Source organism: Ascidia mentula, chromosome 4 (assembly GCF_947561715.1).
Source record: "Ascidia mentula chromosome 4, kaAscMent1.1, whole genome shotgun sequence".
Lineage (NCBI taxonomy): Eukaryota > Metazoa > Chordata > Ascidiacea > Phlebobranchia > Ascidiidae > Ascidia > Ascidia mentula.
This window is the reverse complement of record NC_138569.1, coordinates 5407209-5429972: the sequence shown is the minus strand read 5'-3', so window position 1 is coordinate 5429972 and position 22764 is coordinate 5407209. Positions and strand designations below refer to the sequence as shown.

General features: G+C 40.4%; 3 protein-coding genes across 4 annotated transcripts; 1 reads left to right on the top strand and 2 right to left on the bottom strand.

The window, feature by feature from the left end:
• Nucleotides 1-79: 79 nt before the first annotated feature.
• LOC145898541 (metabotropic glutamate receptor 4-like) lies at nt 80-6001 on the bottom strand. Its single transcript, XM_082987042.1, has 20 exons — nt 5873-6001; nt 5767-5810; nt 5274-5426; nt 5101-5190; nt 4637-4783; nt 4295-4475; nt 3935-4060; nt 3571-3732; nt 3342-3506; nt 3169-3239; nt 2750-2909; nt 2462-2593; nt 2230-2333; nt 2038-2168; nt 1840-1972; nt 1202-1402; nt 765-1044; nt 583-665; nt 385-521; nt 80-276 (listed from the first exon to the last, which is right to left on the bottom strand). Exons 1-20 carry the CDS (start codon nt 5937-5939, stop codon nt 189-191), a joined length of 2655 nt encoding a protein of 884 aa, XP_082843168.1. The 5' UTR covers nt 5940-6001; the 3' UTR covers nt 80-188.
• A 1933-nt stretch (nt 6002-7934) lies between these two features.
• Nucleotides 7935-14802, top strand: LOC145898892 (metabotropic glutamate receptor 4-like). Of its 2 annotated transcripts, XM_082987541.1 has the most exons (20): nt 7935-8121; nt 8734-8777; nt 9201-9353; nt 9813-9902; nt 9983-10129; nt 10296-10476; nt 10545-10670; nt 10789-10950; nt 11216-11380; nt 11504-11574; nt 11838-11997; nt 12215-12352; nt 12544-12638; nt 12718-12845; nt 13013-13145; nt 13249-13449; nt 13628-13904; nt 14023-14105; nt 14292-14428; nt 14500-14802. In XM_082987541.1, exons 1-20 carry the CDS (start codon nt 8055-8057, stop codon nt 14561-14563), a joined length of 2622 nt encoding a protein of 873 aa, XP_082843667.1. In that variant the 5' UTR covers nt 7935-8054; the 3' UTR covers nt 14564-14802. The 2 variants fall into 2 exon arrangements, with proteins under 2 accessions (XP_082843667.1, XP_082843668.1); XM_082987542.1 differs by lacking the exons at nt 14023-14105; nt 14292-14428; nt 14500-14802 and having other exon boundaries at nt 13603-13872.
• A 732-nt stretch (nt 14803-15534) lies between these two features.
• Nucleotides 15535-22338, bottom strand: LOC145898630 (metabotropic glutamate receptor 4-like). Its single transcript, XM_082987161.1, has 21 exons — nt 22242-22338; nt 21816-21856; nt 21273-21425; nt 20787-20876; nt 20491-20637; nt 20225-20405; nt 19830-19955; nt 19596-19757; nt 19024-19188; nt 18609-18682; nt 18204-18363; nt 17873-18010; nt 17710-17807; nt 17522-17652; nt 17321-17453; nt 17055-17255; nt 16546-16822; nt 16199-16281; nt 15948-16084; nt 15813-15877; nt 15535-15741 (listed from the first exon to the last, which is right to left on the bottom strand). The coding sequence occupies exons 1-21, from the start codon at nt 22300-22302 to the stop codon at nt 15683-15685; spliced, it is 2682 nt and encodes an 893-aa protein (XP_082843287.1). The 5' UTR covers nt 22303-22338; the 3' UTR covers nt 15535-15682.
• Nucleotides 22339-22764: the final 426 nt, after the last annotated feature.

Here is a 22764-nt window from a genome sequence, read left to right as displayed (position 1 = left end):
GGTAAAAAGTAAAATTGAAGTTTATTTCGAACAAAACCCAACAACCTTTTGGTATCAATTTAGCTGTTCTGTAGCGAAAAATTTTCTTGCACGAAAAAGGCAATCATTGATTTTGGTGACGAGCAATTGAGATAGAATACAGTAAGGTGTTGTTCCAGGAAAATGAACAGTTTGTTACAAACATAATTTTACAATTTAGGTATGATTGTATTTGTGCAAATGCTGGTCGTCACAGTGCTTCCGGTGTCTTTTTTCTGAGTGGTCGAAAACGCCTCTCTAAATAACACGGTAGTTTTTAAAAGTTTGTTGCAACCCCGGCACCACAGACTTAAGAGCCTGGCACATTATTGCGATGATTGGTGATTTCATTGAGTTTTAAATTACATTTTCGGTGTAGTCGGCAACACTGACTTTGACGTGTTTTGCTCTGGGCGAAAGATTATGACGTAACAACGGAAACCGAAGAGACAAACCAAAACTATGATGGCGCTCAGGTCGAGGCATATTCCAACGGTTGCCACCTGCAACAAGCAACACGATCATATCAAAGGAGGCAAAAATAATCTAAGGAACCGTATTAACCTTTAATGGAATATTGGAGGAGTTGGTGATGAAGATCGGCAGAAAAGCTAACCAAGTGACACATGTGACGTACATTGTGAAGCCTAAAAATTTATTTCAAGAGTTAATTGAATGAGTCAATTTAAAAAAACAACATTACGTAATGTACGGCAGTCATGCTTTTGCATAAGGGACGCACATACCAATGTATTTAGTTTCATTGAAAGCAGTTGGAATGTTTCTGTTAGTTGCTGCCAGCACCGTGCATGTCCCAATGAGAATAAACGGATAAACAAGACCGGCCACAATGGAAAGGTGATGGACGTCATTGCATGAGCGGAAGGCCACGCCATCGCCAGTGTCGTATGTGATGACAACCGAAGCTGGACTGACGGCAAACCATATTGTGATTACGAAAGCTTGAAGAAAAACCAATGCGATTGCGAACATGACGAGGAATTTCGTCTGCAGAAAAGTTTTCATCTGCAAAAGTAGATGCAAATTTGCGATAAAGCATCAAGTGTTTGTAATAAACTATCACGACATTAGGGTCATTTGAAATAATAAAAAATATAAGTTTAAACAAACTACTTCATTTACTTTATACAGTAATAGTCAACCTGTGTAAAAGATTACTTACGTGAGAATTGAGATAAAACTTTGTCCGAAAGATTATCACAACCCGCATAGTTTTGGTCAGCAAGCCGGCATACATGACACTTGGGCCGACTGCCAACAGGACGCGGGAAACGCAACAAGTTGCGACTGTGGCCGGCGCTGACAAAACAAAACTGTCCATAAAGCACAAGATGGCGCCTCCGAGCACAAACACGCAAAGTCCCTGAGAACAGAGTCAAATATTTTTTGCGTTGTTTTTTTTCCTATAAGCTGGATACAGATGGCCACTGTTTCGACCTACAAGGTCGTATTAGTGCAGCTTGGGTGGCTATGGACTATCTTGCCCGCCATTTCGTAGTGACTACAATTAACATTATCCGTTGGGCACCAAACTATAGGTGCAACCATACGAAGATGGTCGAAACACTATGGCCAAGTTTGTGTTTTTTTATTGCACCAGGATTCGAACCCAGGTCATCCTGGACACGAATCTCAATCGGGCTTTCAGCTTGGTATATGGCTCGCTCGACCTACCCTTGTGGCCAACTGTACTTTAACGAGTCAAAGTTAACTGTTATGATAATTCAAAAATAAAAGCAGCTTGCAGTAACAGTCAAGAAAATCTGTGTATTGGACACATGAATTAATTTGACGAAATACCTTTCCAGAAGCCTTCACGATGGCCGAATCTCTGTGTCTGTAAAATATACCACCAATCAACATGGTAAGAAAAATTCCCATAGAGGCTAAGCCCATCGAGCTTAAGCTAAAGGAAGTGATAAAACTGGTTGTTCTGCAAAAAAATACATACTTTACAACCGTACAAGAAGCACAGTTAGCCATTTTTGGTTAACGAACTTCAATGCCAACGGCACGCAACCGCGTTTTGTGGGGTTTGACCTAAATCCTTTCGGACATTGAATGCATTTGCTTCCATTTATTCCCACATAGGTGTTACCTGAGCAGGTAGAGCAGTGCCAACAGCACGCCTGGAAAGAAAGTATGTGAAAACATAATTTATTGAGCAATTTTCAGAATTCGCAAACTCACCGAAGATGCCGTTATGGCTGCCTGATTCCATTTACACGGTTGACTGCACACCGATTGTACGTCACTCTTTAACACGCTTGATGAGTTAATGTACCAGCTGATTTCTGCGATTCGGACAGTAACATTAATATTCTGATTTCGATGGCGGTGGATATATTTAAGGTTGTGTGTATTAAAGCCATCTTGGACAGTTGTTTCTACAGCTGGCTTTCTTGTGCTGGGCATTACTTACTGTCATTGTGGTAAATTGCCGCTTTGATCCAACTTGCTGGTTTGTCCAGATGGTTTTTACGAAACATCTCCAAGTTAAAGATCGCTTTACCATCCTGGTTTGAATCAAATGACAGCAGGTCACCATTGACTCCTAAACCCAATTATGACGTATAGAATAGAACCTTACAGCGCAGAACACATCTTCACAGTTTTATTGTGTACAATAGGTAAACTATTTGGGACACAGCAACCAAACCACGAGAGGTTTTCTTGGACAGAAAACTATGTAGAGCGTATGTTATCATACCTGTGTAGGTTATGTTTTTGAGTATGGAATAAATTTGTACAGCAAGCTTGTTCGTCCCTGCCAACCCCTTCATGCTGCTGCAGCCCATCTCCCCAGGGCAGAAAAGCTGCTGATACTTCTGCAGTGCAGCGACCAGCGAAAGTGTGGCGTCTGCAGTTGTCTGAGCGGATAAAAAAGGCGGATGTAACTTGAATGATGAGAAATGTCACTACTGTGGAAAGAGCCAACGAGCCAGAGTATGTTTTTATCTTGATAAAACGATCGTCAAAGCTAAGCTGCAAAATTTTGGCCTTTGTCTTGTTAGACTTACGTGTGTTAAAATACATAAAAAAAAATATGTATAGGTTTAAGCACATCTTTAAGTGACGGACGTATAATATTTTGTTACGTCACATGCAGGTAGTGGTTAAACATTTTACCTGTATTTTGGTGATAGTTTTAAACGTGCTCGCATCCAGTCCAGTTTCTGGTTGGCATCCGTCGGTCGTTTCTAAATGATATTTTGCAATGAGAGGTTACGAAGGCGCACGTTTGCGCATTTTTACATTACACTACGATCTTATAGTCGACCAAATTTCTGTGCAAACATCACCGTCATTTTTTAGTAAGCATTCCGATTTTCTGACGATATATTCAGCAAACCACGGATTGCGCGGTTCAGAATAGTTTCCATTGAGATGTTGCCCTAGCGTGAGATTGGCCATGTAGGCGTCCAATCGCTTTATCACATTTGCCTTTGGCCTGAAGGTAATTGCGCCTGACAAATGTACACTTTGGACAATAACGATTTATAACTCAACGCATGTCGCCACTGATTTTACCCTGCAGCGATTCCGAGTAGTTCATTGTAGCGTCGTTGGTCGGGATTGCGCCCGACCAGGAATCCGAGCCGATCCACTGAAAGTACCCACGTGACTGTGGATTCACGTGAGCGGCTTCGATCAACATCTCGGCTTGGTGACGTTTTGCGAATATGATTACCGCTACAACACAAGGTTAACAAAACTAAAGTCATTAGTTGTAAATCTTTCAATAGTTTTTATTCAAAATTGCTTGTGCTGTTTGGAAGCAACAAGAGTATATGCCCACAAGGAGATTTTGTATTGTTACGACAATTAACTCCCACCCATTATAAACTTTATTCTAAACACAGACAAGCGCATATATAAACATTTACGGAACAACCTCTGGCTTTTTTGACTTCCAACAGTTTGTTGACGGTGGTGGTAAAGTTTTGCAAAATTTGGCTTCGTGGGATCACCTGAGACGACGCTACACAAATTCCTTGCTTTGCAGCCTCCGAAGTTATCTCTGCAATTATTTAGAAATAGTTACAAAGCCAATTTAAGGTCGGTAAACCAGCTTGGAGTGGACCTTCTGAAGTTTTTCAAAATATAAACTTGTCCTGTAGTTTGCCTACGATTTCATTCTTTATCGCGATACAGCATATGTTTCTCCGAATCCTGGACCCACTTATGCGATATTCATATGCTTAAGCTCACAGGTGGCTGGAAAACACTGATCAAAACTGAAACTCCTGTTTACCACGTGCGCCGCCAATCCCGTATGCCTCGTCCTCGTACACGATAGAGATGTAATTCCACTTGCGTTGCTTTACGAGAGTTATCATAGCTCTTGCCTGAAAGGTGTCAGATGGAACCACGCGAAAAAAGTAGGGAAAGCGATTCTTATTGCTGAGACTGGGGTTAGTAGAGGACGGGCTGACCTGGATTAACAAGAAAATGAATGTTAGTTTAACGGTTAGCTGGGCTTTGAGTCGTAGTTTGGCTACAGGGTTTTGCTAATTAGAAGCATTAAGAGACAACTTTGAAATATGCACCCTAAAACTGTGTAAGTTTTTGCTTGGCAAAGATATTGTTCATTTACCTGCGGTATTTTATAAATCTGAAGAAGACTTGCAGTTTGGATTGAAACGGCACTGGAAAATGCCCCAATCACTCCTGCAAAAACTGGCTTGGAAGCGGAAGCGTTGGCTTGTTGGTTCCAAAAATAAGGCAGAAACGATAACACTGCCTACAAAACAAACTGTTGTTTTATAGCTTTTATGTTCTTTACATCCTTGGATGTGTGGTTGGAAAATGGCAAGTACGTATTTTCCGTAAATTACGAGTATATTTTCCAGTAATAAGTATAAGTGTATAAGTACAGGTAATATTACCGCAAGTAATAAGTTTGATGTTGAGATTTAAATGACGTAATTTATTTCAAAATACACATTCGCCGCCTGACAATTAAAAACGAAAAAACTGAATCGTGCGTATTGTTAAATGCGGAATTTGAAGCACTGATAGAAATTACCTATAATAACGCAATGCGTCCATAATAATTACCCTCTGCAAAGCGTGCGTATCAACGTCGCAAGTATCAACCATCACTGTTCCCAGCTTCAAACCAGGAAGTATTGACGAGTTGGCGTTTACCTTCAACAAACAGACGACTTATGTAGATACCGCTTGCCTTTATACATTGACGACTCAGGTCGAATGACCAACCACTGCCTCACCTGATCCACGATCATGTTGATTGCCTCAAGTCGCTGCATCCCGTCTTCCAAAACAGTGGAACATTTGTCCCCCGTTCCTCGCTTGTGAGCTTTTATGAGGACTCCGATCAGAATGTCGCCGTCTCGATACTGCACCAGGTTTCCCTTTTCGGTCTTGGGGTTTTTGAAAGAAACACAAAAATCCCGTTACGTAATGAAGTTGTTTTAGTTTTTGCTCTGTTGTGCACACATAAGCTTTGTTGACGATTTGTAATACGGCCGTTAAACTACCGCGGTTGGAGACAGTTAAAATGCGCAATGCCCACGCAAACTTTGCAGGGAGAAATGCAACTTTGGATTCCGAGTTTGATACTGTGTATACATATGTGACATGTACCAGCAAAACTTTCCGAACACCAAGGCATTCTACGTACACACTATGGAATACAGGACAATTCGCGCTGCGTAGACATCGAATCTGGCATCATCGTATATTTAACATAGTAGATTTTACCTCATAGTTGGGGTGCAGGGGACCAATGGGTTTAGATGGAACACCTGAAGAAAGTTTAAACGTGAGATAGTGGAACAATTTATTTCATAACACTTCCAGGACTTACCTCGTACGTTGAGTCCAATGTTGAGAAAAATGAACGTTAATATGACCGTGGTTATAACGCGTTTCATCTTAATTCAGACTCCTTGCGGTTTCGGCGGCGCAGTTATTGACCAAACTACAGTAAGTGCCTAAAGTTAAAAACAAGCGAGATTGGGCACTGTCGTATATACATTTTACTGCTTTCCACAACTTTAATAACTCTGTAGGCGATATACACACGTAAATGCACACAGATATATAAATACATGCGATAAATGATCGAAAAATATAAACTACATTCTCCTGCTGTAACAGTTGATGAAATGCACGATACCAGAATGACATCAGGTAACTTGACATCCTGCACTTCTCGCCATTGTAATATGTTTTTAAGGCAAACACAAGGACAACAATATCTCAACTACAGTAAACACAGACTACACATTTCTAATTCAAAGTACCAAGACAGAAGTCACACGAGAGCAAACTCTTTTCCAAGTTTTTCTTCTTACTGTTATACAGAACTATGAAACTTCCTTGTGTAGCGACGTGGGCGGGGGCCGTCCCACCTACATCTTCACGTCACTAATGTTGAAAATAACTCCTGCAGGTTGTAGTACTTGCTGCTGTATTCAGTCGACACTCATGTTGATATAAGCATAGTTTATGATCAAGGAGTTCTGTTAAAAGCAACCCCAAGGTTGGTGTGAATTAGGTATGCCATGCGCTCCTACATGAATTTTCATAAAATGATAAACATCAGCAGAAAAAGCAATTACAACGAAAGAAATGAACGATGCAACAATCCACACTTGCACAAATCCAAACAGAGATTTGTCGTAATACCCAGCATGTGGCATGCAGCCTACACGTATAAACAGTTTAACCACAGCAGCGCCCAACACGTAAAACCTCTTTTTTGTGCAAAATTGGAAATGTGGTCAATTCAAAGTATTTTTTCATTGGGTCCATGCGGGCAATTTCGTACTATTTCCTCGAACAATTTTGTTTCGACCCAATGGTCTCAATTCTGTTGTAATTTTTGAATTTGTCATGAGAACTCGCAACCCTACGATGTTAACAACCCTTGCCACGATGGTTGGAAAAAGAGCGACACGTGTGGGTAACAGCGGTTCGATGTTTCATTGCAATCACAAACAGAGCGCTACTCCCCAACTCGTTAGCGGTTTTCCTCCACGTAAAGCCTCATTTATCATCAACTGCCATCGTATAGCTAGAGGAATATCATGCCAGTGTTGTTTAAACTAGATGTGAACTTTGAGACTTGGCATTAGAAACCATGCCTTGCAAAAAGGAGTGGATCCAGAAATTTTCTCTTGGGGGGCGGATCCATACATCAGGCGTTGCTATCAAAAACTGAATGTGATGCCGTATTAACGATTTCGATCGCTTGACGAAAAGTTACCAATCATGTGCCAGACAAAACACATTAGTGACGTATGAAAATCAACCTTATACAACCCTTTTGTTTGTTACTGCATCAATCTGGGAAAGTTGACGACCGTTCAACTAAAATAGCCACTTTTTAAAGGGTATATTGACTAGTTTTGCAAATCTTATTGATTTGGTTGTACATATAGATAGAATCATTTTTTTATGTGACTAAGAGTACACCTGTTTGGCGGCGAGATTATTATATTGGTGGCACTATAGTGTATAATTGAGAACAGGTTTTCAAACAAATGTTGGTCATCGCACATCGCACGAAACTGCGACAACAATTTTGATTTTGCCCCGATGGTCGTTGGAGGTCAATACGACAGAAGAAAGGAAGTGACGGTGGTTACTAACGAGATGTACGTTTAGAATGATTTACTTATACGTAACTATGGTGACGGCACTAAGTTTTGTCGATAATTAATGTGTTATTTAAATATATCACGCTTTTCAACCAGAGCGTAGATTTAAATTAAGTCACTGGGCTGAAGAACCCGTTTTTTAACGAGTGAAATGAACAGAAGTTTCTGATATGAAAAACATTCGGTGAATGTTGTAAGAAATTAGTTTAATGTTTCGTGCTTAAGTCCCTGTTGTTGGTTGAGCAGAGCAAGACGTGAAGGTTTTAGGACCAAGAAAAGAGGCTTCACAAAAAACAGTGTTTTGCATTTGTGATCTATGCTGTTTTGCAATGAGTTTGTAGGGTTTTCTTCACGTATTATCGCAACCAGTGTTCAGCACTCACTATGGTAGTTTTACCAATGGGGGTGATATTTATGTTATCATTTCTACATCAACCAGCCCTTGGCCAAGGTAAGACTTCGAAATGTGCATAAACATTCGCATCATGATAGTTTCAAAGGCATCATTTGTAGTTAATTCCCGGACAAACGGCTTCTTAATCTATTTGTTTGGCGAACCCATTTTTAGTAGGAAGTTTATGCGCCCTGAGACAATCAGCGTGTGTGCCATCTGACAGCATATATATAGTACGAATTTCAGGAGCTTGACACAATATTCGTATTGAAGACCTTTATTCCTATATACAACGCGTTTTAGGAACAAGTGATTTGATGCGGTGGCACCTGACATGAGTCTTTGATGTGTAAATTTCCGTTTGCTATGTCGCAATTAATCGAGAGGAATGAAAGATGTCGTTTATTAAAATAAACAAGGATGCGAATGTAATACATTTTTGTAGTTTAGAATTGGGGTGGGAACTTTCGATTTGAGACCACAAGCGTTTGTATAAGCAGTTATTATAAAAGTGCAGTTGTTGTGTGCACCTCATACGATATTCTAATACGACAAACAATTTAATTTATTTAACATTTTCGGCATTTATTCTGGTCCTTCTGTGCCTCACCAAGCCTACACGTAAAGCTATCGTCGTATCCGCGTGTCACTAATTACATATTTTCGCAGAGCCACCACCCAAACCAATCAGTCCTCTACATCCGGAATATGAGGTGGGCTAGGTAAATTTCCGTTACGCAACAACAAGTGACGTCACTTAAAGGTTAAACATTGACAGTCTTTCTGTACAAAAGAAGTGAACGGGGGTTGCTTTAAATCTGGCCCGAAAAACGTCATCGATTCGGCACATTCCTAAAAATAACCTCCCGTAATTTGAGCGGTGTCTATGACAATTTGCATGTATTTGACATCAGTTGTTCATTTTTTCTTGCAATTCTTGCCCAAAACTAAATTATTTTTGAGTATTTTTTAATAAACGTTCAATACAACTACGCGGAATTATTTCAAGTAGTTATTTTTTGGCGATTTCGAGATATTGCACCCAAAAAATTTTGATTTCAACCAAAACTACTGTACAACTTGGAAATTAAGCAAAAGTTGGCAATGAAAAGTGGAGTTGTTTACAATTTTCGCAGGCGAGGAAGGGGAGTTTGGTGCAGTACAGAGCAGGGGATATTATGATCGGAGTCTTGGCCCAAATTCACAGTCGGGACACAGGAGACAAATGTGGAGTAATTGTCGAGGATGGGATGCAGGCTATCGAGACCATCAACATGGTTGTCGACCAGGTATGATTACGCGTTTATTTCGTACTGGAATTTGTCGACTTAATATTTGTTGTTTCAACGCGAATATCGTCTCAGTTTGTGTGAAAACACTAAATATTTGTGTAGCATTTTGCACCAAAAAAAGCACACAAGAGCAAAATGTACATGTTAGAAACGATGGTCAGGCGTAAATAAGGCAATCGCCTGTTATTTTAGGTTTAAATTTAAATTAAAATAGATACTAAATTATACACCTTATGATCTCTTGAATCTGTTTGTTACATAGACTTATATGTGAATACAGGATTGCGACCGCGCTGTGTCCCGGTATATTAGTGTAATGTCACCAAATGCTATAACAGATCTATACAAAGCGTTACGTGTTTAACTTAATGACAATAGAATAATGAGTAGACTACATTTCAGAACCGTTTTGAAAATTAGAATTACTCTAAGTACCTCATGGCTTTTGGTCCACAGGTGAACGCGAACTCGTCAATATTGCCTGGATTAAGGCTGGGAACGGTGATGGTGGACACTTGCGACATTGACACACACGCCTTGCAGATGGTACCAACTTTTAAACGAATAAAATTTCACTGAAATTGTGTTGCATTTAAACAAATCTTCAAGGCATTTTGGGTTTGCAGGCTGTGAGGACTCTTCTTCCCTATTTTTGGAACCAACAAGCCAACGCTTCCGCATCCAATCCAGTTTTCGCAGGAGTGATTGGCGCATTTTCGAGTGCCGTCTCCATTCAAACAGCAAGTCTTTTGCAAATATTTAAAATACCACAGGTATGATTTTCATGATAAAACTCACAACCGTAAGTTGTTTTAAGCCGCTGACAAATTTAGGTAATAAATGGGGGCGTAAACTGTTACATTGGAGCAGTTGTTTAGTTCATCCTTTACTATATAGGATTCACATGGAGTTGATAAAATATAAAACCATAATCTTCAGATCAGTCCATTTTCAACTAATCCCAGCCTCAGCAATAAGAATCGGTTTCCCTACTTTTTTCGCGTGGTGCCATCTGACACCTTTCAGGCAAGAGCGATGATAACCCTAGTAAAGCAACGCAAATGGAATTACATCTCTATCGTGTACGAGGGCGATACGTACGGACTGGACGGATTTCGGGGTAAATTGAAGGTTTTTGTTTGTGTGCATAATTTTCAGGCATTCCGACTATTTATGTTTTGTATGTAGAGATTTCGTATGAGGCACAAAAGCGAGGAATTTGTGTGGCTTTGTCTTATGCGACCCCACGAACTCCCACCACACTGGACTTTAAAAACATAATTGACAAATTATTGACGGTCAAAGAAGCCAGAGGTCAGACATCTTTGATTGCGTGTTGCAGATATCTAACGTTAGTCGCAGCGCAGCTATCGAACTTATCAAACTAAGTCACGATATCCTCATACCCCGTTTTTTTATCTTTCTTTTGCAGCCGTGATTGTATTCACGAAACGTCACGACGCCGAGAGGCTCATCGAAGCCGCTCAAGCGAATCCGAAGTCACGTGGTTATTTCATGTGGATTGGATCCGACGGGTGGTCGGGTTCGATTCCAACTAAAGAAGCTGCTCTTCAATATGCAGAGACTCTTGATGGTAAGCAATCTAGTTCGATCCGCCAAGCCATATACGTGCTGTATAGCGTTAGTTATTTTACAAATCATGGAACTTTCACGAAATTGGCTGCTATGAATCGCTTTTATCTTGTAGTCCCCGAGCTGATGTTGTTTGGCTTCCACTGCAACATTTTTTTAAGAAACTCTTTTTTCATAACTAAATATGCTTGGTATGGAAACTTGATGAAAAATTTTTCGACCGCTAGGTTCAGTTACTTTGCGTTTTCAACGTTTTGCTATTGTAGGGGCCTTGACCTTCAATCCCAGGGCTAACGCCGTGGGCCCTTTAGCCGCTTACATGTCCAATCTAACACTCGGACAACATCTCCATGGCAACTATTCCGATCGGCGCAATCCGTGGTTTCCAGAATACATCGCAAGACGAACAGGCTGCTCGTTAGGAAACTATGGTATTGGTGTGTGGCAATATATGCCTGTTATTAAACCCAAACTGACGATTGTGGAGACGGTTTTCGTTAAATCTGTTTTTTGCTCGTGTTTGTTACTGGATTTTAATGTGGATGAAATTTCAGGTGACACTGGAGGATGCGAGCCCGGGACGCGATTGGACATCAGCACGTTTACGACATTCAGTCACAATCAGGTGACTCATGATATGAAACTACTTAGGGTTTCGGGACTTGTTTAATTTGGTAAACTTTGGCAAGTTCTACGTTTGCCTGCCAATAAATCTTGACCACAATATAAAATGCCCAGGGTTGTCAAAGTCAAACTTGATATTTCGTATTTCGCCCGACATGTCAGAAAAAAATCAGCTTGTCTGCAATGTATTGGTTGTAATTCATAAAAATTTTAACTTTGATATTAGATGTTCATGTAATCTCGAAGACAACTTTACTTTTCCAGAACCCTGCAGATGCCACGCTGGCCTTCGTCGCAGCACTGCATAAGTATCATCAGCTTTACTGCGCAGGGGAGATTGGCTGTAGGCGCATAAAAGGCATGGCGGGGACGAACGAGCTGGCTATACAAATTTTTTCCATACTAAAGAACATTACCTACAGAGGTTGCAAACTTTGGTATTCCGAACTAGATAATTTGTTTGAATGATTCGAATCAAAAAATTGTCCGTTGTTTCAACTGTTGTAATGACATGTTTGGTCAGAATGTAACGGCCAAGTGCGTATGATCAATTTTGCCCGCTTAACCTGATGGTGATCTTTGCGGCGCACAGACTGAACGGGGCAAGGATTAAAGTTAGATTGATTTTACAAAATCTTCAGGAATTAATGGCGATGAGATAAACTTCGATTCGAACCAGGACGGTATGGCCGCCTACGATTTGGAATTGTTCGAGAAAAACCTCCTGGACGCCAACGCAACAGGAACTTGGAGTAACGCAGCGGATTACCGCAATGGTGGTATGAAGTCTCTGCTTACAAACTATATTCGTTGAGATAAGCAAAATCTATAATGTGAATTAACCTTTCTGGTATTTAACCTATAGTGAATGATGATAGGAGTGACTTTGGTGTAAACAAACCTTTCAGATTCGAATAGTTTTTTTTGTGGCATGTTGTTGTTAGACCACAATATGTAACTAATGTAATAGAAATTACTTTCTCCATGACTGTACGAACGAATGACACACAGTCTGTGTGTAGCCAACCGTGCGAATGGAACCAAGCAACCGTAAACGATACACTGGTGAGCTTAACTACTTATAATTTGTAATAAGATTTGACTATTTTTAAAATGTGCTTCTTACGCCTACGTTTGTTTTCAGTGTTGTTGGCATTGTGTGAATTGCTCCGGTAACACTTACGTGGAAAATAACGGAAACCAATGTGTTGAGTGTCCAACAGGATTTAAACCAAACCCCATGAAAAGAGGATGCGAGCCATTGGAAATCAGGTGGGTTGAATTATATTGTCATTAGGACTACTATTATCATTTATGCAACCTGATCAATTAATTTTGTTGCTCACACTGCCATAATGTTAAATAAACTCAATTTTTATTCAACGTTAACAGATCGTTCAAACTTTGCACAAAAAGTTAAGAAGTGCCTTTTCTTTCAGATCAACGCGGTATGGTAGTTCCTTCAGTATTAGTTCCATGACGCTGTCGGCTGTAGGAATTATTTTGACTTTAGCTTTCGGAGGAGTGTTTTTCAAACACCGGGATACAGCTGTAGTAAAAGCCTCTGGAAAGGTGCAAATACCTTTTTGCATGAAAATATTTTGCGTAAATGCCACCTACAACGTTCAGTAAGCACGAATTTGTGATTTTCTGTGACGAAAACTTACTTTTCAAGGAGCTTTGTGTGTTTGTGCTCGGAGGCGCCATCTTGTGTTTCTTGGACAGTTTTGTTCTGTCAGCTCCAGCTTCTGTCGCCACGTGTGCTATTTCCCGCGTTTTTCTTGCGTTCGGGCCGACGCTCATGTACTCTGGATTGCTCGCCAAAACTATCCGGGTCGTTATAATCTTTCGTTCCAAATCATTTCTCTCGCCCCAGGTAAGCAATGAGCTACATCTTTCTCCAAATGCAATCCGGTAAAAAATTCCAAACTACTCAGTTGTATTTTTTACAAAACCGGGATAAATTTTATGATGAATCAAATATTCTCAAAAAAATAAACAATGAATTTGAAAACTTTTATCCTCGCAGGAATCGTTCGTGTTTTATCGCACAGGTCAAAAGCTTTCTGCGGCCGACGTTTCAAATCCTCACAACCTTCGGGTTTGTTTTCATACAAGTTCTCGTCATTGCAGTATGGTTTGTAATAATGCCACCTTCTGTTTCCATCACATACCCTAACAATGACGTGGCCTTCCATTCGTGCAATGACGTCAATCGCCTTCTCGTTATGGTCTGTCTTGCTTACCCGTTTATTCTGATCGCGGCATGCACGATTCTTGCGAGCGTGAACAGAAATGTTCCCACTGGTTTTAAAGAAACCCAATACATCGGTAAGTAAATGACCGTTATATTTTTGCATGAAAAACTTGCATTAACACTATATTTTAAAATACATGCAATGCGCGTTTAAACTTTTCTTGTTTGGGATATATCGAGTTTGCTTTTCAGGCTTCACAATGTACGCTACGTGTGTTACGTGGTTAGCCTTTCTGCCCATCTTCATCACCAACTCCTCTAATGTCCCACTGAAGGCAAGTTTTTTAAATACGCTTTGTCCAATCATCTATCCAGTTGTTCTTCTGCTAAAATAGTGTTATCTTCAATTTGCCATTTTTCTGTGCCAAATCTCGACCCTCCTAACCGAGTTTAAAAACACCAAAAATAAAAATATAATATCCTGATTAAACCTCTTGCCTGGAACTTCGTCTGTTTTGCAGGTGGCAACCCTTGCAATCTGCCTCAACCTCAGCGCCATCGTTGTGTTGATTTGTCTCTTCGGATTTCGTTGTTACGTCATAATCTTCCACCCCGAAAGAAATACTTCCAAATCAGTGATGTCGATTGCAATGAATGGGTAAAACATCTAATTCAACATTAAATGTGCTGAAATGCAGACAACTGTGTACCGACCGCTTTTGAATGCAGGGCGACAGGTTCAGAAGCACCAAAGAAGGAAACGGAAAACAGAGTCATCGAAGTTAAGAACTAAATTATTGCCATGCCAGTTTTTGTTAAATTCGCCAAGCTTGGCATATTTTTTGTTATTATCCGCTCTTTTTAGTTAAGTCACTGATGTATCGTCTTATATTGGAAAAGTATCCTTATCCAATTTTAGTCAACCAAAGAGGTCTTCAAACTTATTCAATTAAATTGATGCAGAATGTGCAACCAACAGGTCAATGTATGCTGGCTTTGCTTTCTTATAATTTGTAAATGTATATCCTACCTTTGCCTCTTTCTTGTGATTTATAAATAAACGATCATATCAAAGTCAGTCTCTTAAACAGTCAAAAGTAACTTTAATGGTGTTGGAAGTTCGTTTTGGTTGGAGATTTTTGCGAAAATGACAAAGAGTTTTCGGTTTACTTTGTCCGTCGGCCATTTTGCACAATGGAGCTCTCATACCATATTGGTGTCATTTGCTTTCAAATCCTATTTAAGTGCATGAATCATTAATCAACCCCTACGCAGACAATAGATATCCTTTGCTTTAATAAAGTCACTAGAATCATTTAGGACACGAACAGAGTATACGGGTAAGTCAAGCTTTTCCGTGCAGGAACGTAGCCCAAGAAGTTCCTGTTGTCCCTATTAAACCTGACCTATACATGTCAAGTGCTCATGACACTGCATCAAACGGTTAAAAGCCTTAAGCATGTGTCTGGATTTGGAAATGAACGAATCTGGAAAAGTCATGAATATCTCTTTTAGTTTGAGGACTTTGTGCTCTAGGGCTTCAGAAATTTTACAAGGATCAGAAATAAATCTGTGGAATTTATTATTTACACACACGTTTGCTCAACAGGTTAGTACAACGCGATCAAAGATCCATGTCGATCTATGAATACAGTGAAAAATGCACAGTACAGTGGTAGTAACACCATCATCGACCAAGGTTTTTCTCGTACAAAAAGTTACACCAAAATATCTCAAAAAAAAAACTGAATGTAAAAAGCGCTGAAGTCACCCCTGGGCGCATGCCGGACTGTACATTCTGTAGTCAGGTATCGCGGTGGATGCAACTGGAACAACTAATATTTACCTTGTTTCAAAAACAACCCTTCAAGAGTTTTACAAGTGTAAGACCAGGCCATATAAGTTTTATACATTACACGGCGTTACTGTTAACGTAGGTGGGTTCTTTTTTGACCTGCTTCGATCTAAAACCTGTAGATAAAATATTTGGTGAATATTTACTTTTGGTAAAGAATTGAAAAAACAACCATGAAGAAACGTACTTGCGTCACGAACTTCGCTCACCCGGTTTTCCGAATCTTTCTTCTGGGCAGTAGAGTTCGTCACCCTTAAAACATTGCGTCAGTAAAAATTTTGGCGCACGTTTTGTTGTTCAGTTTCCTGATTTGTGGACTTACGCGTTTTGCACAGTCGACATCACAGACTTGGAAGTGTTTTCTTCCGGGTGAACGATCATGACGTAACAGCGGTAGCCGAAGAGACAAGCCACCACGATGATGGCGCTCAAGTTAAGACAGATGGCCAAGGTTGCTACCTGAACGCAAGGATTTGTATCAAACAAACAGGACTAGTTGTAAGTTCTTGGGCCCATACTGTAATTGTTGGATCAGTTAACAGAACAGGGATATTTTGAACAGGTAAATCTCACCTTAAGTGGGACATTGGATGAGTTGGTGATGAAGATAGGCAGAAAGGCTAACCACGTGACACAGGTAGCGTACATTGTGAAGCCTGGCAAAAACATCAAACTGTTTTGAACATGCACAAGATCTTTTTGGCGATCGTGAGGCTCGAGCGCTGATGTTTTCCGCAAAAATTTTTTTTATGGTATGGTTTGCTTTGAAACCACTATTCCACATAAAGCGGAAATATAGGTTTTTTGACCTTGTAGATTAGGTGTTTAGTTGGACCATGGGTTTAGACACGATACGGTCGTTGCACAACAAACACATTTGGGAGGCATTTCCTTTACATATATATCTTTCTTGCGCTTACCGATGTACTGAGTCTCATTGAAACCAGTGGGAACATTTCTGTTAACTGTCGCCAGAACCGTGCAGACCACAATTAGAATGAACGGGTAAGCAAGCCCGGCCAGAACGGAAAGGTGATTGACGTCATTGCAAGAATGAAAGGCCACGTCATCGTTTGAATAGGTAATGGAAATCGAGGTGGGACTGACAGCAAACCAAACTGTGATGACGAAAGCTTGCAGAAATGTAAGTGCGAGGGTGGTGAGGACTTGAAACTTCGGCTGCAGAAAGGTTTTGACCTAAAACAAAGAAATTAGTAGAAGTTGGGTTGTTGACCATTGGGGTTTCAAGAAGCCTCAATCCAAGTCAGACTTAATTTATGCGTTCTATGACTATGTCACTGTATTCCAATTGTGGTATAATATTGTGCTTAACAGAGATAAGGTGTCTATCAATACACGACTGATGTACACCGATGACTTTGCTACAAAAATTGTGTTGCCTGTAAATTAAAATGCAAAAGAAAATCACCTGAGGCGAGAGAAACGACTTGGCCTGAAAGATTATAACGACCCGGATAGTTTTGGTGAGCAATCCCGAGTAAATGAGCGTCGGCCCGAACGCGAGAAAAACGCGGGAAATAGCACACGTGGCCACAGAAGCTGGAGCTGAGAGAACAAAACTGTCCAAGAAACACAAGATGGCGCCCCCGAGCACAAACACACAAAGTTCCTAAATGATAAATTTTAGGGCATTAAGTGACGGCAACTTTAAGGTAGAGTGGGTAAAGTCGGTACCTTTCCAGAAGCTTTGACGATTGCCGATTTTTTATGCTTGTAAAAGATACCTCCGACGATTGCTGTCAGTAAAATGCCCACACCTCCTAGTGCCATAGAGGCGATACTGAAGGAACTGTCGAAGCGTGTTGTTCTGCAAATAGATAGGATGACCGTGAAACCCGGAAATAATCAGTGTAGCCATCATGAAAATATGCCCACTTCATTGTCAGCGGGTCACACCCCAGTTTTGCGGAGTTGGGTTTAAAGCCTGTGGAACACTCGATGCATTTCGTTCCGTTGTTTCCAACATATGAGTTTTCCGAGCATGTTTCGCAATGCCAACAGCACTTCTGCGAAGAAAAGCAGGTGAATCATGCACATGGAGAGTTGTTTATAGCGTGTCTTACCGAAGACTCGGTAATCGTCGCTTGGTTCCAGCTGCACGGTCGACTGCACACGGATTGCACGTCACTTGATATCCCGTTTGCAGAATGCCATACGATTTCTATGAAATTAAATTTTTGGAAAAGGACAAGAAAACGGAAACATTTGCATGTAAGATTCATTTACTGTCGTTGCGATATGTTGCAGCGTTTTTCCAAGTTCCCGGCTTGTAGTTGCTCTCTGCGTTCTTCGTGTATTTCTGCAGGTCGTAAACAGCTTGTCCATCCTGGTGTGAATCGAACGAGAGCAGTCCGCCGTTGATTCCTACGTAGGTTGGCATAAAATTTTTGAACAATTTATACGTGCTAAAGAACTAATCCCATAAAAACATCTCAATTTTGGCCAAAAAATCTATTCTCTGGCTCTATAACTGCTCATAACAATCTCAGTAGCTATGCATAGCCTCAAAACCTTGAAACCATTTGGATAAACGTGTTGATAGTATATAAATTCGTACCAGTGTAAGTGATGTTTTTCATTATTTCATAGATGCCCGTCGCAAGTTTGTTGGTTCCAGCCATTTGTTTGATCCGCTGGCAGCCAGTTTGTCCAGCGCAGTGGATTTGTTGAAACTTATGCAAGGAGGCGATTATGGCGAGGAGGGCATCGGCGACGCTCTAGTAAAAAATCGTTTTGCTGTATAAATTGTTTGAATTACTGTATATAATAAAGCATATACTTCTAAAATAAACACTTCTGAAAGCGGGATTTTTTTAACACACAGTAGACACATGGAAAGTATATATGTGCAAAATAAGCTGTGGTTTGAATCATATTCTTTATCGTAAGCACTTGGACAATCCTTTCGTGTTCAAACAGCTAATAAAAAGTGTACATTTTTTTGTGAATTGGTAAAAATTACCTGCATTTTGCTTAGGGTTTGAAATGTGTTTACGTCCACGTGTGTGGCCGCATTGCAGAGTTCGTCCATGTTTCCTGAAAAGAAAAAATGTCGGTATTACATCATCGAAAAGAAAAAACGGGAGTACACCGATTACATACACCATATGCTAATAATTTAGTAATTTTAAGCACAAGAGATTTAGCATCCTTGATATGTTTTTGATCACATTTTAGGTAATGTTATAGATGTCAAGTACTTATTGTCAACAAACAACCAAACAACGAGAAAATTTGGTTTCAATGCAAAAATAAATTTTCATACGTTATTTTTGAACAAGTGAAACCAAAAATAAAAAAATTCATAGTTTGTAACTTTACCGGTGTTTTTAAGGCCACTAATTTGCGTGCAATAGTATTCAAAGAAAGGTAATTACCGTAGTTTTGCAGAGAACAGGAAAATCGGTTGGCGAGGTACTCCGCAAACCACGGATTACGCGGATTAGATTTGTTGTCATGGAGATACTGTCCAAGTGTGAGGTTGGCCATGTAGGCGGCCAAGGGCTTTACAACGCTTGTCTTTGGTTTAAAAGTAATTGCTCCTGAAAGTGCATACCTTGGCTTAGGAATCTGAGGTTACATAGGTAAAAAACGGAAAACGTGCTCTGCGTGTTGATTTAATGCAGTGTTTCACAAACTTTTTGTGTGCCATGGCACACTTTGTACGAACTTTGTACGATGTTTGTAGTTTGCAGTCGCAAACTTTTACTTCTATTTTTCGAAAAAACTCCAATTTTCATTTTTATTTAAATTGTTATGCGACGCCCCTGGACTCTGAAAACGACGCACCAAGGCCTCGCTTCGCACAGTTTGAGTACTTCAGATTTAATTATTTTTGTAATCTTAGTTTCAGCCCCTCATTCCAACGTAAGAAGGTTCCAGAACGATCCTTGTTCGGGTGTGTTGCTTGCTATAAAGGTCTAATAAAGATCTCGGACAAACAAATTACCATCAAGCGATTCGGAGTAGTTTGTTTTTGCGCCGTTGGTTGGAATTGAACCCGACCACCCGTCCGACCCAATCCACTGGAAGTGACCACGTGACTGCGGATTCGCTTGAGCGGCTTCGATGAGCATCTCAGCATCGTGACGTTTCGTGAATACAATCACGGCTGAGGAGATCAAATGATTCAAAATCTTCATTGAATTGAACTTACTACTCCAAAGGAATTTACAAGGTTTACCTCTGGCTTTTTTGACCGCAAGAAGTTTATCGATGGTGTTGTTGAAGTCTCGCGATGTCGGGGTTCGTGGAATTGCTTGGGAGGAAGCCACACAAATTCCTCGTTTTGCCGCCTCCGACGCAACCTCTGCGAAATACGTGAATAATATTGATATAACTTTCATCAGTAGTGGTGATACAAATGAGCATAAGTTCCTAAAGTTAATCAGTAAAGTAGGTTGTAACCTCGCGTGGGGAACTACAGAAATCCAAACATTTTAAACAAACAGTTATCACATAACCAACAAAACATAATGCGGAAAGTTTCTTACCATAATGGGGAAAAGGCCAGAGCCAATAAAATCATTTGCTGCCGAATAAAAAGTCATTCGTTTTCAAAAGATTTTTATCAATTACCGCGAAAACCTCTAATTCCATAGAAATCGTCCTCGTACACAATAGAAATGTAATTCCACTTTCGTTGCGTAACGAGAGTTACCATTGCCCTTGCCTGGTAGGCGTCAGAGGGTACCGCCCGAAAGAAGTAAGGGAACCGATTCTTGTTGCTGAGGTCCGGGTGTGTAGACCATGGGCTGACCTGAAAAGGTAAGGGATCGTTTGCCATGTGATTACGAAAAGAGGTTCTTTTTCATCCTTTTCTTGGTATTAAAACGAAAGTTTACCTGTGGTATTTTAAATATTTGCAGAAGGCTTGCGGTTTGAATGGAAACGGCACTCGATGAAGCTCCCACAACTCCTGCGAACACGGGGTTGGATTCAGAAGCGTTCGGTTGTTGATTCCAGAAGTAAGGAAGGAATGATGTCACCGCCTACACATTAATCTACAGCTAATTTGCCGGAAACAGTAAAGTTTACACAATGATAGCCCGTGCAATCTGCAGTTTGAAATACTTTGTAGTTTACGTGGGAAACCAATGTATAACAAGTAGTGATAACAGTTGATTTATAATTCCTTTACCCTCTGCAAAGCGTGCGTGTCAACGTCGCAAGTATCAACCATCACTGTTCCCAGCTTCAAACCTGGAAGTATTGACGAGTTGGCGTTTACCTGAAACATATGTTATTGTTTGTTCACACACTGCCGAATAACGCATTTCAGTATGTCATTTGTTAACCGAGACCCGTACCAGCGACCGATCCAATGCAATGCCACGCTACAAATGTGATTAAACTTTTTTTAAATGTTGGTGAGTTTATGGCTGTCGAAATATGAGTATTTGGAACAGCTCTCATGGTCACTGGGCGTAAGCACAACACAGATGACTAAACGGTTTTGCATCGACCATGGCCACGGTCACTGTTTTACGCAATCGTATACACAAAATATCTCTTGTGGATAAAAACCAGAAGTTGTTGTTTTCAAGAATTCAGTCGAGCAATTGTTCAAATTTTTCTTGTAAATGAAAATTTTTCACTTGAAGCTGAGCAACCAATCGTTTCTTGCCTGGTCGACAACCATGTTAACGGTCTCAAGGGCCTGCATTCCATCTTCCAGAATAGTTGAGCACTTATCGCCCACGCCCCGCTTGTGAGCACGAACTAGAACCCCGATCAACACGTCGCCTGGTCTGTATTGCACCAAGTTGCCCTTCTCGTTCTGAAAGTCAAGGAGAAATAAATGTTGTGCTGCTTGAAGTATAACCATGAACTGTTTCGTTGAACTTGAAGCAATGAAAATATTTAAAAGTATTTGTATTTTATGTAGGCGGCAAGTATTGTGATGGTGTGCAATGTATAGCTGGTCAGTTTCTAATGTTCAGAGTGCATTAAGTTCTACAGGCACGAGTCAACACTATGCTTACGGAATACTATAGGTTCAGTAAAATTCTAGGCCTACACAACGACAACAGAAAACAACCCAGCCTCGAGTGCAATGCATGGCCACAATCGAATGCATGAGATAAACGCGCAAGAACCGAAATAAACTTTACTTTTGGCGTAGGTGTTTCACTATTTGTCATCGACCGGAATATGATATACTACTCACCTCATATTTTGGATGCAGAGGGCTAATGGGTACAGGTGGTTCTGCAAATAGAGAATGTCGCAATAAATAAAGCAACACCGACAGTAAACCGACCGAATTCCTATGCCCGACATTGTAACGTTAAACGAATGTATGTTATTGTAGGCGAATGTCCATGCTGCAAATTTTAATAAATTCTTGCCTGAGTGGACCAACAAAATTTCAAGCTCGGTTAATTTTAGAGTATTTGGATCATGCACAGTAAGCCAAAGTTTTGTACAGTAATCCAAAGTTTTGCAGGTTACCAATTTTCGGTCGTTGTGCAACCAGTTTTTTTGCTTTGCACATGCATATTATTCGAGGTTCAAGTCGACACTGGATACGTTCAAACCCCCAATACTGGACGTCTACATTAACAGTTAAAACCAAGCATAAAACAAATCTTACTTTGTGTCAGAACTTGCGCAAAACTTAGTATCCACACCAGACTAGTTGTGTACACGTTCATCTTTTGTCTCTGCACGCAGTTCGGCGACTTTCTCAGTGAAACAAAGCTATTTGACTAAAAGCTACTGAATCAATTTAGAAAGAACCTTGGCCTGCAAAACCTCAAACACGTCATTTCTATTACTCTTTTGCTCTTTACGACTGTAAAAACATTTTTAAGTCGGGAATTTATAGAATATTTAATGCTGCGCTTGGATGAAATCAGTTGTTTTCGCCTTCAATAATGATTCAGTTGTAGCATGATGAAAGCGCGAGCATGATTACTCTAAGCAGGAGAACTATTAACAACCAAACCGGTGTGAGCTTTGAAAATAACTTCGTCGTCATCGGTTCGTCATATCTTCTGAGGTTCCTGCCACTACACTCAGTATATATAAGCAGCAGTTCGTATTAGCAAAAACAACGCTTGTGCAAACGGACGGAAGCAGGTATTCATGTACAAATGTGTTGTTGACTATGCTGT